The sequence below is a fragment of the Chroicocephalus ridibundus genome, chromosome 3, assembly GCF_963924245.1.
Source record: "Chroicocephalus ridibundus chromosome 3, bChrRid1.1, whole genome shotgun sequence".
Classification (NCBI taxonomy): Eukaryota; Metazoa; Chordata; class Aves; order Charadriiformes; family Laridae; genus Chroicocephalus; species Chroicocephalus ridibundus.
Genome location: NC_086286.1, coordinates 90,608,502 through 90,622,226, shown reverse-complemented (window position 1 = coordinate 90,622,226; position 13,725 = coordinate 90,608,502). Strand labels below are relative to the sequence as shown.

At 42.1% G+C, this 13,725-nt stretch overlaps 1 protein-coding gene across 5 annotated transcripts in view; it reads right to left on the bottom strand.

Moving 5' to 3' along the window:
• CEP162 (centrosomal protein 162) overlaps nucleotides 1–13,725 on the bottom strand; it is a 57,149-nt gene that overhangs the window by 5,202 nt on the left and 38,222 nt on the right. For 3 of the 5 annotated variants that reach the window (XM_063330056.1, XM_063330060.1, XM_063330057.1), the window contains 4 exons: nucleotides 13,343–13,484; nucleotides 10,932–11,030; nucleotides 7,841–7,975; nucleotides 1,037–3,208 (listed from right to left, as the gene is read on the bottom strand). In XM_063330056.1, the coding sequence (XP_063186126.1) occupies nucleotides 2,990–3,208; nucleotides 7,841–7,975; nucleotides 10,932–11,030; nucleotides 13,343–13,484 (595 nt within the window). In that variant the 3' untranslated portion in view covers nucleotides 1,037–2,989. Of the gene's footprint in view, nucleotides 1–1,036; nucleotides 3,209–7,840; nucleotides 7,976–10,931; nucleotides 11,031–13,342; nucleotides 13,485–13,725 lie in introns of those variants that run through there. The other 2 variants (XM_063330059.1, XM_063330058.1) reach the window with 1 other exon arrangement.

Sequence of the window (13,725 nt, the reverse complement as noted above, 5' to 3'; positions counted from 1 at the left end):
TGTTTCCTGGAAACGTGTGATGAAATAATATCGTAGAAAAGGAAAAACATACACAAGGAGTATATATAATTCTTTTACTTTCTGAAAGAGCCCACTGAAATCCTCAGTGGAATACAGTAAAAGCTAATGACCTGTTTCATCAGCCTTTGCTCCGTTTCAGGGTATTTTCCCCTTTCTGTAGTGTTGACAGCTGGAGTCAAGAACTAATAACTGTATCAGGGAAGGTAAACCTTGGCCCTTCGTTCTCCAAAAAAGAGCACCATTCCTACAGCCCTTCAAGACCAGATTGAGTCTGGTGCTGTGCAGGGTGCCCACTTCGTGGTAAATGCCTAATAACTAAAGACCATGCTTCAGGAAATGTACAACTACATAAATGCATGTGGGGACGCAGTATAAACCATATTATGGCTTACATTTTTGGTAAATAATACTGTCCCCGCTCAGTCAGAGAGACTCAGAGGGAGAATTTAATTTGACTCTTATTCAAACTCTGTAAGATACCATCATTTGCTGAGAGCTGAATGTAAGAATTTTAAAAGGTGTTTGAATTGCAACCCCCTCTTGATGACCTAAGAATTATACGTTTGAGAGGGAGTTTCCAGCGAGCAGAAATGCCTCCCCTAAGCTCTCCTGTCCCAGGCAGTGCCCTGGCATCCCTACACCCATGACCTGGCCTCTCTGGGAACACAAGGGTGGCTCTAACTTAAAAAAAACCAACTCACTTTACATCACACAATTTAATACAGTGTTACAGGTACAGCAAATCGTACAGGAAATAAACAGTAAGTTGAAATGATTCAACTTTATCTTTTTCATTTGCAAAACAGTCTCAAATCAAGAAAATACAGCATATTTACACATGGCTGATATTTTATATACAATGCATTATTGAATTTACACTTTTTAGGAATACAGACTAATACTTCATTATTGGGGACAAAACACCCACAATGAAAACACTGAAAATAGCTGAATATGAAACAATCACAATTACTATGTCAATTGCCAACTAACCCTTTTTTTTTTTTTTAATATCTCTGTATATGTGTATACGCTTTCTCTTACTTTGTGTGTGTGTGTGTGTGCTCAAAAAAAAAAATAATAAAAACCTTGCACTGTTGATTACTGTTTGTGCCTATATGGTATAATTTGTTACACCGTTTCCTTCTTTCTGCGCAGTCACATGCTTGTGTAAGCCAAAATGCACGTTTACTGCTGCTCCCCGGAGAAACATGAGGCATAACTCCATTTAGACAGACCTGAACTATTTCACATTTGACTTAAACGTTGGCTTCAACCAGTACAACCAACTACAGCGTGCATTGTACAAAATTACAATGGTCAGGAGGAGAGGACGTGATGAGTACGCTGTAGCTTGACCTTTGCTTTGCCCTAGGCAAGTGTAGCTGATTGAGCTACCACCTCAGTGTACGCGCTGTGGAATTCTTAAGGACGTGCAGCGCTGAGGCTCCCCACTAGTAATTTACTGATTTGTTTGAAAACCTGTCCTTCCAGCCACCAGAGAGCTAGCTATCTTAATCTTGATTTTTCTCTTAATTTGCCGTATTGCTGCTCCTTTTTCTATCCTTTTAGCAGCAGGTTTTTCGTATATGACAACTGTAATAGCCATCCACACCTTCCCTCCCCAGGCTCCTCGCTGGAGCAGGGCAGCCCCCGTGAGCTCAGTGTTTCCGAAGGCTACCCCTTCCAGATTGCTGACTGTTCTTTTCCCTCCAGCTGGTCCATCCCTTTTTTTGAAACAAGGGACCAAAAGCTTAGCACACTAAGTTACACATTAGCGATGCAGGAGGAATGGCTTCTGTGCTACCTAGTCTCTTACAGGCTCTACGCTTTGGTGAATAAACTCCAGCAGGGCGTAATGGAGAGGGAGAAGGCAATGGTTTCTCTACATTCAGCTTGGTACCTGCTATGATGCCCGTCAGCTCAGCAGAACGTTATGTCCATGGTCAGCACTTGGGTGGTACATTATTCCTGCTTAAGCACACTAGTCTCCTTTGTCACTCATGAAGATTATCACTTTTTCCCTTTTTTTTTTTTTTGTCTGGCCCCTTTTCCAGTTTGTTCAGTATTTCAACTCTAATATTTGCCCACCAGCGTATCCCTGCAGTTGAGCTGTAGTACATTGTCTTCACATTTGCTTGATCTTTACAGAATAAAGTGTACATCTATGAAGATGGTACTCTGGTAGATCCAGAACAGCCCCTTGTAAAAAAATCTTACTCAATACAGCCTTCCCTTTTAAAAAGGGTGCCAATAACTACCCTCACACTCTATTTTACAGGCTTTTTTTCATATCTGCCCCATAACAATTCAGCATGGCCACCCTGCCATCGTTCTGACTAGCACGGTTGGAAAGCTCTGCAAGATGAACAGAGAATAGTTTGAATTTGAGCATCACCAGAGAGAGCCTGCTCCGCTCCAGCCCGCCCATCATTCACAAACTGGAAAGGGCTCTTAAAGATAAGGGAAGGAATGCTTTTATGAATTGGAGGCTGTCGTGAAGAAAAAGCAAAATGTTGGAAAAGAGGATCTGCGTGCCCTACCAAATGAAAAATAATAACTCTATATACTAAAAATACAAGCCAAACAGCATATTCCTCAAATGGTTCAACAAAGGAATCGCTATAAGACAAGTTATAAACAAGAGTTAAAAATATTCAGGCATGTTCTACAGCATCTGAAAAAGCATCAAATGGAAGTTTTCAATGATAATTGAGTTTATGGAATAACCTCAGTATTCCTAATATTTTTAAAATTGCATGTAACTTTATTACTAACAAAATGTAAGACTTACAGTATGAGTGGGGTGTCACTCAATGCCAATCTACCTTTGGACAAGCAAGATGATTACAAATAAGATCCAAATGTAATTCAATTTATGAGTGTCAGGTTAATGATTTTCAGTAATATTTTTCTCTACATAACTTTGAATATTAAAATTATTCTTCTCTAATCAACTCCTACCTAATCATGTCTCCCAACAGCTGTCTGTCATGCTGAATCCACTGGCATTAGGTGCAGGAATAACAACCCCTTGTTTCTGCAGTTCACGTAAAACATCTAGTATTGAATCCAGTTCCACTCGAAATTTCTCCAGTTCTTGGTTCTTCCGCTGTGCCAGTCTTCGCCACTTCTCAACCTCCTGCGTTTGCCTGGCCTCAGTAACGTGCTGCGTTAGTTGGGTCGCCTGCAAATGAGAAGCAAGTCACCATTGCGGCTTCCGTGTCAAATACTCGGGCAATGCTGCCCCTTTGCAAAAATGTGCCACTTCATTACATTTGATGCTTAGTTTCAAAGCCCAACGCTCACGTTAAGTGGAAACAATTTGTTCTGAATATTAAAAAAAAATAATCATTCCAATAGCTATAAATTCCTTTAAATATCTGCATTAATGACAGAAGGGCAGAATCCATTACTGACTAATGAGCCTCAGGAGAATTTAACTTAGCCTCTCCAAAGCGGCAATTAAAAGTTTGAATATTTAAGACAAAGCTGAGCCTGTAACATAAAACCCTCTGTAATCAAAATGAACCTTTTGAATTGCCATTTAAATGTGTTAATTAAAAGAATGCTCTGCAAGAGCAACAAACCAAATCTGAATGACCTCTTATGGGTTATTAATGTGCTTTCAAAAACCACAAGTTCTATGAATTATCAGAAAATATCCTGTAGTGACAAAGGTCTGAAGCTGCTCCAGATAAAAGTTTGAATTAATTTTTACATGAATCCATGGCATAATCCTGGCCAGCAGGTCGAAGGAGATGATTCTGCCCCTCTACTCTGGTGAGACCCCACCTGGAGTACTGCATCCAGCTCCGGGGCACCCAACATAAGAAGGGCATGGACCTGTTGGAGAGGGTCCAGCGGAGGGCCACAAAGATGCTCAGAGGGCTGGAGCACATCTCCTAGGAGGACAGGCTGAGGGAGTTGGGGTTGTGCAGCCTGGAGAAGAGAAGGCTCCGAGGAGACCTTATAGCAGCCTTCAGTACCTGAAGGGGGCCTAAAGGAAAGATGGGGAGGGACATAGAGTCTAGTTGGAGGCCTGTAACCAGTGGTGTCCCCCAGGGGTCAATACTCGGTCCAATTTTGTTCAGTATATTCATTAATGACTTGGATGATGGGACAGAGTGTATCCTCAGCAAGTTCGCTGATGATACCAAACTGGGAGGGGTGGCTGACACTCCAGAGGGCCGTGCTGCCATCCAGCGTGACCTGGACAGGCTGGAGAGCTGGGCAGAGAAGAACCTAATGAGGTTCAACAAGGGCAAGGTCCTCCACCTGGGGAGGAAGAATGCTAAGCACCAGTATAGGTTAGGGGTGGACCTGCTGGGAAGTAGTTCTGAGGAGAAGGATCTGGGGGTCCTGGTAGACAGTAAATTATCCATGAGCCAGCAGTGTGCCCTTGTTGCCAAAAAGGCCAATGGAATCCTGGGCTGCATAGGGAAGAGTGTGGCCAGTAGGTCAAAGGAGGTCATTGTCCCCCTCTACTCTGCACTGGTGAGGCCGCACCTGGAGTACTGTGTCCAGTTCTGGGCTCCCCAGTTCAAGAGGGACAGGGAACTACTGGAGCGGGTCCAGCGAAGGGCAACTAAGATGATTGAGGGACTGAAGCATCTCCCTTATGAGGAAAGGCTGAGAGAGCTGGGACTCTTTAGCCTGGAGAAGAGAAGGCTGAGGGGAGACCTTATTACGGCATACAAGTATCTAAAGGGTGGGTTGAAGGAGGACGGAGCCAGGCTCTTTTCAGTGGTTCCCAGTGACAGGACGAGGGGCAATGGGCACAAGCTGGAACATAGGAAGTTCTGATCAAATACACGGAAAAACTTCTTTACGGTGAGGGTGACAGAGCACTGGAACAGGCTGCCCAGGGAGGTTGTGGAGTCCCCTTCTCTGGAGACTTTCAAGACTCGCCTGGATGCAGCCCTGAGTAATGTGCTCTGGGCAGTCCTGCTTTAGCAGGGGAGTTGGACTAGATGATCTCTAGAGGTCCCTTCCAACTCTGAACTTTCTGTGATTCTGTGACTCTTTATCAGGGAGTGTAGTGACAGGATGAGGGGTGATGGTTTTAAACTGAAAGAGGGGAGATCTAGATTGGATATTGGGAAGAAATTCTTTCCTGTGAGGGTGACGAGACACTGGCACAGGTTGCCCAGAGAAGCTGTGGATGCCCCATCCCTGGAGGTGTTCAAGGCCAGGCTGGATGGGGCTTTGAGCAGCCTGGTCTAGTGGGAGGTGTCCCTGCCCATGGCAGGGGTTTGGAAGTAGATGACCTTTAAGGTCCCTTCCAGCTCTAACCATTCTATGATACTACGAAATTACTCAAAAAGCGTCACCAGATATCAAAATCTCCACACCACTATTATTTGTAATATTCTTTAAGGAAAGTCCTATCACTTGAAGGCCATAATTATTGTGGAACAAGCAATAATAACTGCTTGTTCAGCAATTAGCTTTTCTTGTTCAGTTCATTTATATTTGGGGGGCTGTTCGGTGCCCCACTGCAGATGATTAAAGGTGCAAAACTGGGACAAACAAAACCCAAAGCTTAATACGTAACGGTGCATAGTAGCACCAGAAAAGATGAAATTACTTAGTAGTAACTGTTGCGTATGCTATTATTTCTATTTGTTTTAAATACATCAAAAAACATCTTAGTAAACACTACAGGCCAGGTAATGAATTCAGTGGAGATAGATAGATCACAGACAAGGCAGCAGCAGACACTACAGAAATGGTAAAGAGATTCTCACATTATACAAAAGCAAATGAATGACCTGGAGGAGGGGACAGAGTGCACCCTCAGCAAGTTTGCTGATGACACAAAGCTGCGGGGGTGGCTGACACAGCAGAAGGCTGTGCCACCATACAGAGAGACCTGGACAGGCTGGAGAGTTGGGCGATGAGAAACCTTAGGAAATTCAACAAGGGCAAGTGTAGGGTGCTGCACCTGGGGAGGAATAACCCCATGCACCAGTAGAGGTTGGGGGCTGACCTGCTGGAGAGCAGCTCAGCTGAAAGAGACCTGGGAGTCCTGGGGGACAACAGGATGATCATGAGCCAGCAATGTGCCCTTGTGGCCAAGAAGGCCAATGGCATCCTGGGGGGCATCAAGACGAGTATGGCCAGCAGGTCGAGGGAGGTCATCCTCCCCCTCTACTCTGCCTTGGTGAGGCCACACCTGGAGTACCGTGTCCAGTTCTGGGCTCGCTGGTTCAAGAGGGACAGGGAACTGCTGGAGAGGGTGCAGCAGAGAGCTACCAAGATGATTAGGGGACTGGAACACCTCTCTTATGAAGAAAGGCTGAGGGATTTGGGTCTCTTCAGTCTGGAAAAAAGATGGCTGAGGGGGGACCTTATCAACACTTATAAATACTTAAAGGGGGGGTGTCAGGAGGATGGGGCCAGGCTCTTTTCAGTGGTGCCCGGGGACAGGACAAGAGGCAATGGGCACAAACTTGAGCATAGGAAGTTCCACCTAAACATGAGGAGGAACTTCTTTACTTTGAGGGTGGCAGAGTACTGGAACAGGCTGCCCAGAGAGGTGGTGGAGTCTCCATCTCTGGAGACATTCAAAACCCACCTGGACGCGTTCCTGTGCAACCTGCTCTAGGTGACCCTGCTCTGGCAGGGGGGTTGGATTCTCCAGAGGTCCCTTCCAACCCTATGATTCTATGAATAGCATAAAAAAGTAACTGTATTACAGTTGCATTTAGCAGGACAGAACTAAAACAAAAATAATGAAATCATCAGTAGCGGCAGGGTTTGTTCTTAATCCAGTGACTTGTTTTATGCACAGCTCTTTTGGGGAAGAAAATGAAATATCTGATGAGGAAATTGTTGAGAATAAAACCTTCTATCACAAACAATTCGGTACATAAAAATGTATTCCTTGAGATCCGGTTTCAAAACGGTAGAACAAACTCCAAAAACTAAGAACTACCACAGGTTTGATGATCTTCCAGTCCAGCTGCCCTTCTTTGACTTCATGTATTTAAGTAAAACCTAAGTTAGAACACTAAGGAAAGACAGGCTTATATTTAAGCAGTAAACTGTTGAGAAGAAAAAATAAAATCTATATGAACTACAAAACTGTTTCCAGATGACAGAAGCTCCCAGATAGATGAAGAATCAGGATGGAGACCATGACATAAAATAAGATGAAAAATAAAATAAAAAAATCAATGCAAAATTGTTTTACCCATTCAAGGGAGGCAAATGTCAGCTACAAGAAGCTGAATCACAAAGATCCAACCTTCAAAATCCAAATTTAGTTTGTGGAGGATAAAGGCTTTTTTTTGTTGTTGTTTCGGGTATTAAAATCAGTATGTGGTAAACTGCTACAAGATGTTTCTATACTTTTAATGCATCTTTTCCGAATGGGACTTCGAGGACTAGAAAATAAAATTACAGTTCACTTGAGGAATATATCATAGCTTAACAAATTGCATTACAAACTCTGGTCAATTTTTCAATATCTAGCTTTCGTTGTGTAATTGAAATATGAAATAATGAATGACACAACGGACTTCCAGAGGTCACATGGTCCAACCCTCTGCAAAAGCAAGGCCTCCTTAGATCAGGTTGTGAGGAAGTTCTGCACCTGATATGCGCAAGTAATCTTAATTACCACAGCAAGGAAGTGCTGATTAGCACTGCATCCACATTCACTTGCATCAGCAGGCACCAAAGACAAAACCATGGCTGTATCAAGAAGTACTTGCCCCCCCTCCAGCGTGGACTAAATGGACAAATACCATAGAATTACAGTTAAACCGATAAATTGCTCTTGAGAAGTAAATGCCGATATACTCCGGGGTACCTTTTGAATTTCTTGTTCTCTTACTGCGTGTCTGGTCTCTATATGCCTGATTTTCTTTTCCAGACCCAAGAAATGTTTCATTTCAGGACTCTGGCTCTCCTTAGCCTCTCTCAGTTCTTCCAACAATTTCGTCACCTGCAGTTGGAGATAATTGATGAAAATCATTACCATTGTGCTAAGTAGTGTATGAACTAGATTCCATTCAAAGTATATTTGCATTATTTAATCACTCCATTCAAAGGCTGAAGAAAGGAAGACATAAAAGAGAAATCTCCTTTATTCAAAAGCTTAAGTAGGGGCTCAGGGACTTAGATTACCATCTATTCATGTGTAAGAAGTGGCCTGAGGATATGAAAATCTAGTCCTTTTTGAGAAATCCAATCCTGTTCATAATGTCTTACGAAATGATTATTCATGGTCGATTTTTATACTGCTAAACTTATTAAAAAATTAATAGAGCATATTATGATTCGATGTTCTTACACGATCCTTTCTCACACCCTGGATAAAGATCAAATATAAAATGTACCAGTGTATTTCTAAGGAATAAATTAGGAAAAGACATGCTGCTAGCAGGCATGATTGCAAACCCGCTGGGGTATCAAAATTGCCAGGTCAAATCAACTCTACCAATGACTTACAACTGATTTCCTAATCCTCCAGAAATTCAGGGATGTTTTCTTATAAAGCTCTACTGGTTTATTCTCATTCTTTGCCTATTCTTTAACATCTAAAGTCCTTTTTGGTCCCTTTCTTAATGTGTATAAGCAAAAGCTTTGAAGTCTTTATCCTTTATTATAACCCTTAGCTCCCCTTACCCAATATATCTGCGGACTGCTAACCCTCTTCAAGCACTCAGCCATCCTTGGCTCTCCGCTGCTGAATTCAAAGTAGCTGGAAGCATCGTGTGCTTCGTAACATGTTGTCACTCTTACTCAGAAGTGACTCCAAGATGGCTTATTATTATTTCCATTTTTTAACACAGTCTTCTAAAATAACAACACCGATATTATTACATTTTTGCCCGTCCGTTACTCCAGCAGCTTTGAACCTGTGGCCCGATTTCAGCCACGTTTGTCAGAGGAGCAGAAATCTTAGTTTCATAAGGTCTGTGAAAATGAGCGTCTGCTGCTTGTCTGCTAAGCTGCCCCACTGAAGGGAAGGGCTGATGCGTGATCTCAAGTACGTAATTAAATACAAGAAAAATTCATGCAGGAAAGATGTTACGAGGCGGGAAAAGCCCCAGGAGAAAATGGGCTCCCTACATTTTGCCAGCAACAGAACAATGTTAAACACGAAGCTGTCCTATGTGCAAGCTGTTATACAAGAGAAGTATATAGTCACTGCAAAACATCCATGAATAGAATTTTTGAGATTAGTATTCAAATAACAATCTTCCAGTGAGCCTCAGAAAAAAACTTTGCCTTTTCTTGAAGTAAGCATTTTAGACAGAGGACTCTCAATTCCATCCGAATAGTAGTGGTTTTCCCTAACATGAATAGTTACATTTGCAGGTTTGGTTGCCTTTGTTTCTCAGCTCAACTTATTTAACCATTTAATGCTTAAAATGTATTTTATAAGCAGCACAGCAATCATGCTAGAGGGCAAAAGTAAGGCTTTACTTTGACATTTCTCTCTGTATAGCCTTGCAATGGTTTTTGTAACAAAGGCACTCCATTACATTTTCTTAAACGCCAGCACCTCAAACTCAGCCTGTAACGTGTGGGTCAGACAGGATAATCGTTCTTTTAATCATCACTGTTATTAATAATCTGCAAACCAAACAGTCACAGAAGAAACAAACCCACGATTAACATTTGTCTCATTGTACTCTCGCCCCGTTTTCCCAGGAGTAAGTATTATATATACTGAGATTATTGGAGTGAAACAAGCTTTGTATGCAAAGGCAACACTTAACTAGATTCATAATATCAACCCAATGTCTCAGCCTTTACTCTGCAAATAAAGAGCTTGTTTAATAGATGATCTTTTTTCTCTCCCTACAAACTTCACAACAGAGGTGGAATTTTGCATGGATAAAATAAATACTGAATAAATTTAGTGAGATTAAGATTAATTGTATTAAGTATGTACTAAACACATACTGATACTTCTCTCATTTCTTCTAAATAAGGGCAGCAAACAAGATTAAACGTCTGGAGGTCTCAGTCCCTTACAGAATAGGAGAATTCTTTTTAATAACTCCTGTAGGTTAATTACTGTATTATCAAAATGAAGTTAAAATTAGCAATGTTCATACATCAAGGAGATGGTGAATTAAGCATAGGCACAATGCTAAGACAGGCTAGATCCTCCTCCTGAACAAGAGGCGATAAAAAAAAAAAAAAAAAAAAAAAGAGAGATTGGCAGCACTTCAAGAACAAGAAAAGCATAGCCAATAGTTTGAAAAGCTTGAGCTAAAAGACAGACAGCAATTTTACACAATATTAACCCAAAAATGAAAACTTGAACAAGTGTAATTTTTTTATTATATTCTATTAGAGTAGAAGATTAGAAAAAACCTAGAATACCTCTCTCAAAACCGAGTGAATTTTAGAAGAACTATTACAACTAACCTCTTTTCTTAAGAGACTTCAAGTTTCATAGATATCAAAGGAGAAAACCAAGAATATAATTGCCTAAGTCAGTTTTATGGCAACGAAGGATGAAGAACGGAAGGCTTTTTCTGAACAAAGAATGGGGGAAAAATAATAAAATATCCTCTTCAGAAAGGAAAAAGTCCTGTGGTCTATTTACTACCCATCACAACTCTCAAAGAGGAGGCTATGAATGCTTGGATTAACCTGCTGATCAATCTTAATACAGAAGTCAGACATTTCTAACAATTAAAAAAAATAAATAAAAGCGGTCAAAGTTCTGCCTTCTGTGCTGTGCTGTCGTCTTGCTCGTGTTAGAAAAATATATTCCCAGGTATAACTGATGGAGAAGCAACTGAGAAAGATACTGTTTCTAAGACTTAACTTTACTATATTTACTATATTAAATGACTATGTAATTTGAGGCTTTACATGGATAAAAGTGAAAACTCTTTTATTAGACTAAGGTACCCCCAGTCCAAATTTAAATATACCTCTTTTTGAAGGAGCTCCTCTCGCATTTGTGAAACAAGAAGGGCTTCCTGATGTCTCTGTTGTTCACTGATTTGTTCTTGGAGATGTTTTATTAATATCTAGAAAAAGATTAAAAATATTCGTCGTTAACATAAATACCCATGGCAACATGTGAAAACCTATGTAGGAAAAAAACGCCAAAAATATAATCAGTATTGTCGTACTGCGGGTATAAGTGATGCATATATTAACAACACTACCTCTAACACATGTGCATGTGTGCTACTTAACGATCCTCTAAGTGGATCGTTAAATAGCACACATGTACATATATAGTATATGAAACCAAGTCTCAATCTTCAAGTTATAAATCCTCAGTTATAAAAAGTTCTGAGAAAATCTGAATGCAATAGCTCTCTCTACCTTCATATCGTGTGTAAAACTTCTCCCGAAATTTTAATGCACAAATATAATCACAGGCCCAGGTCCTCATGGGGGACTTCAACCCCTCTGATACCTGCTGGTAGGAGAAACAATACAACATGGCATAAGCAATCCACGAGGTTCCTGGAGAGCATTGATGACAACTTCCTGACCCAAGTGACAGGGGAGCCCGTGAGGAGAGGTGCTCTGCTGGGCCTTAAACTCACAAACAAGGAAGGGCTTGTTACGTGATGCGAACATCAAAGGCAATCTTGGCTGCAGTGACCATGAGATGGTGGAGTTCAGGACCCTGAGAGGAGGGAGCAGGCCAACAAGGCCAGAGAGCAGACTTTGGCCTCTTCAGAGATCTGCTTGAAAGATGGGATGGGGCCCTGAGGAGGAAGAAGGGCCCAAGAAAGCTGGTTGACATTCAAGGATCATCTCTTCCAAGCTCAAGAGCAGACCATCCCAACAAGCAAAAAAAGTCAGGCAAAAAAGTCAGGAGACTGAAATGGATGAACAAGGAACTCCTGGCAAAAACCTGAACATTAAAAGGAAGCACACAGACTGTGGGAACAAGGAAACAAGGACAGGTAACCTGGGAGAAATATGGAGACGCTGTCCAAGCATGCAGATATGTGGTTAGAAAAGCCCAAGCCCACCTGGAATTGAATCCAGCAAGACTGGCAAGGACAAGAAAGGCTTCTGTAAGCACCCAAGTGGCAAATAGAAAACTAGAGAAAATAAGGGCCTGCTGATTAATGGGGCAGAGACCCTGGTGACCCAGGATGTGGAAAAGGCTGAGGGACTGAATGCCTTCTTCACCTCACTCTTTACTAGCAAGACCATCCTTCAGGAATACAAGGCCTCAGAGAGTAGGAGGCAAGTCTGGAATGAGGAAGGTACACCCTTGGTGGAAGAGGGTCTGGTCAGGGAATACTGATGCAAACTGCACATACGTAAGTCCGTGGCCCTGATGGGATGCAACTATGTATGCTGAGGTCAAATATCACTCCACCCTTCAAGAGCAAGGAGGACACAGGGAACTGTAGACTAGTCAGCCTCACCTCGATCCCTGGGAAGGTGATGGAGCAACTAATCCTGGAAACCTGGCAGGCACGTGAAAGACAAGAAGGTGATCAGGAGCAGTAAGCATGGATTCACAAAGGGGAAGTCATGCTTGATCAACCTGATAACCCTCTATGATGAAATGACTGGCTTGGCAGATGAAGTCTGGCAGAGAAGGACCTGGGTGTCCTGGTGGACACCAAGTTAACAAAAGGCTAATGGTATCCTGGGCTGCATTGATATGACAGCTGCTTGAGGAAGGTGATCCTTCCTCTCTACTCAGCTCTGGTGAGGCCACATCTGAAGTACTGCATCCAGTTATGGGTTTCCCAGTGCAAGAGACATGGAGCTAATGGACAGAGTCTACAAAGGGCCACGAAGATGATGAAGGGACTGGAGCATCTCTCATATGAGAAAAGGCTGAGAGCTGGGACCATTTGGCCTGGAGGAGAGAAGGCTCAGGGGATCTCATTAACGTTTACAATATATATCTGAAGAGGGTGAAAAGCCAATAGAGCCAGGCTCTTTCCAGTGGTACCCAGTGACAGGAGAAGCAGCAAAGGGCACAAACTGAAATACAGAAAATTCTGTCTGAACATAAGGAAAACTTCTTTACTGTGAGGGTGACCAAGCACTTATTTGGATCTCTAAACCCAGAGAGGTCGTGGAATCTCCCTCCTTGGAGATATTCAAAAGCCGACTTGACATAGTCTTAAGCTACTGGCTCCAGATGACCTTTCTTGAGCAGGGAGGTTGGACAAGATGACCTCCAGAGGTCCCTTCCAACCTCAGCCATTCTGTGATTCTGTGAATACAGTGGCACAGGCTCATTTTTGAAACAATAGCTCCTACTTTAAAGAAACATAAAGTTTATAGTAATCTAGAAAGATGTAACTTTAACAGATATTTATATGTAACGAATGTATCTACTGTATCTTACCTCTTGTGTTGCAATTCTGCTGTTTAGTTCAGCTACTTTAGAAGTAGAATGCTCCTTTGCGTGCTGGCAAAGAATCTTCTCCACTTCCCTCTGATGGGAAGCTTTCAGAGATGCAACGTACTCTGCTGTGTCTTCCTTTATCCTGAACAGGGTGGAAAAAAATAAGATGTAGTAAAGCAGCTGCAGATAGTTCTTCAAAAATGTGACAAAGTTTGTCACTTTACGAACATATAAAATATCAAAACCTTAAAGATGGCATGTGTTTCAAATTTCATAACAAAAACTTGCAAGATAGCACCACCATTACTTCTGCTGCTCTGGAAGGATGACAGAGTGGGAAGCCTACAAGGTTGGATACGTGCCTCATTTAACTAGAGGCAGCT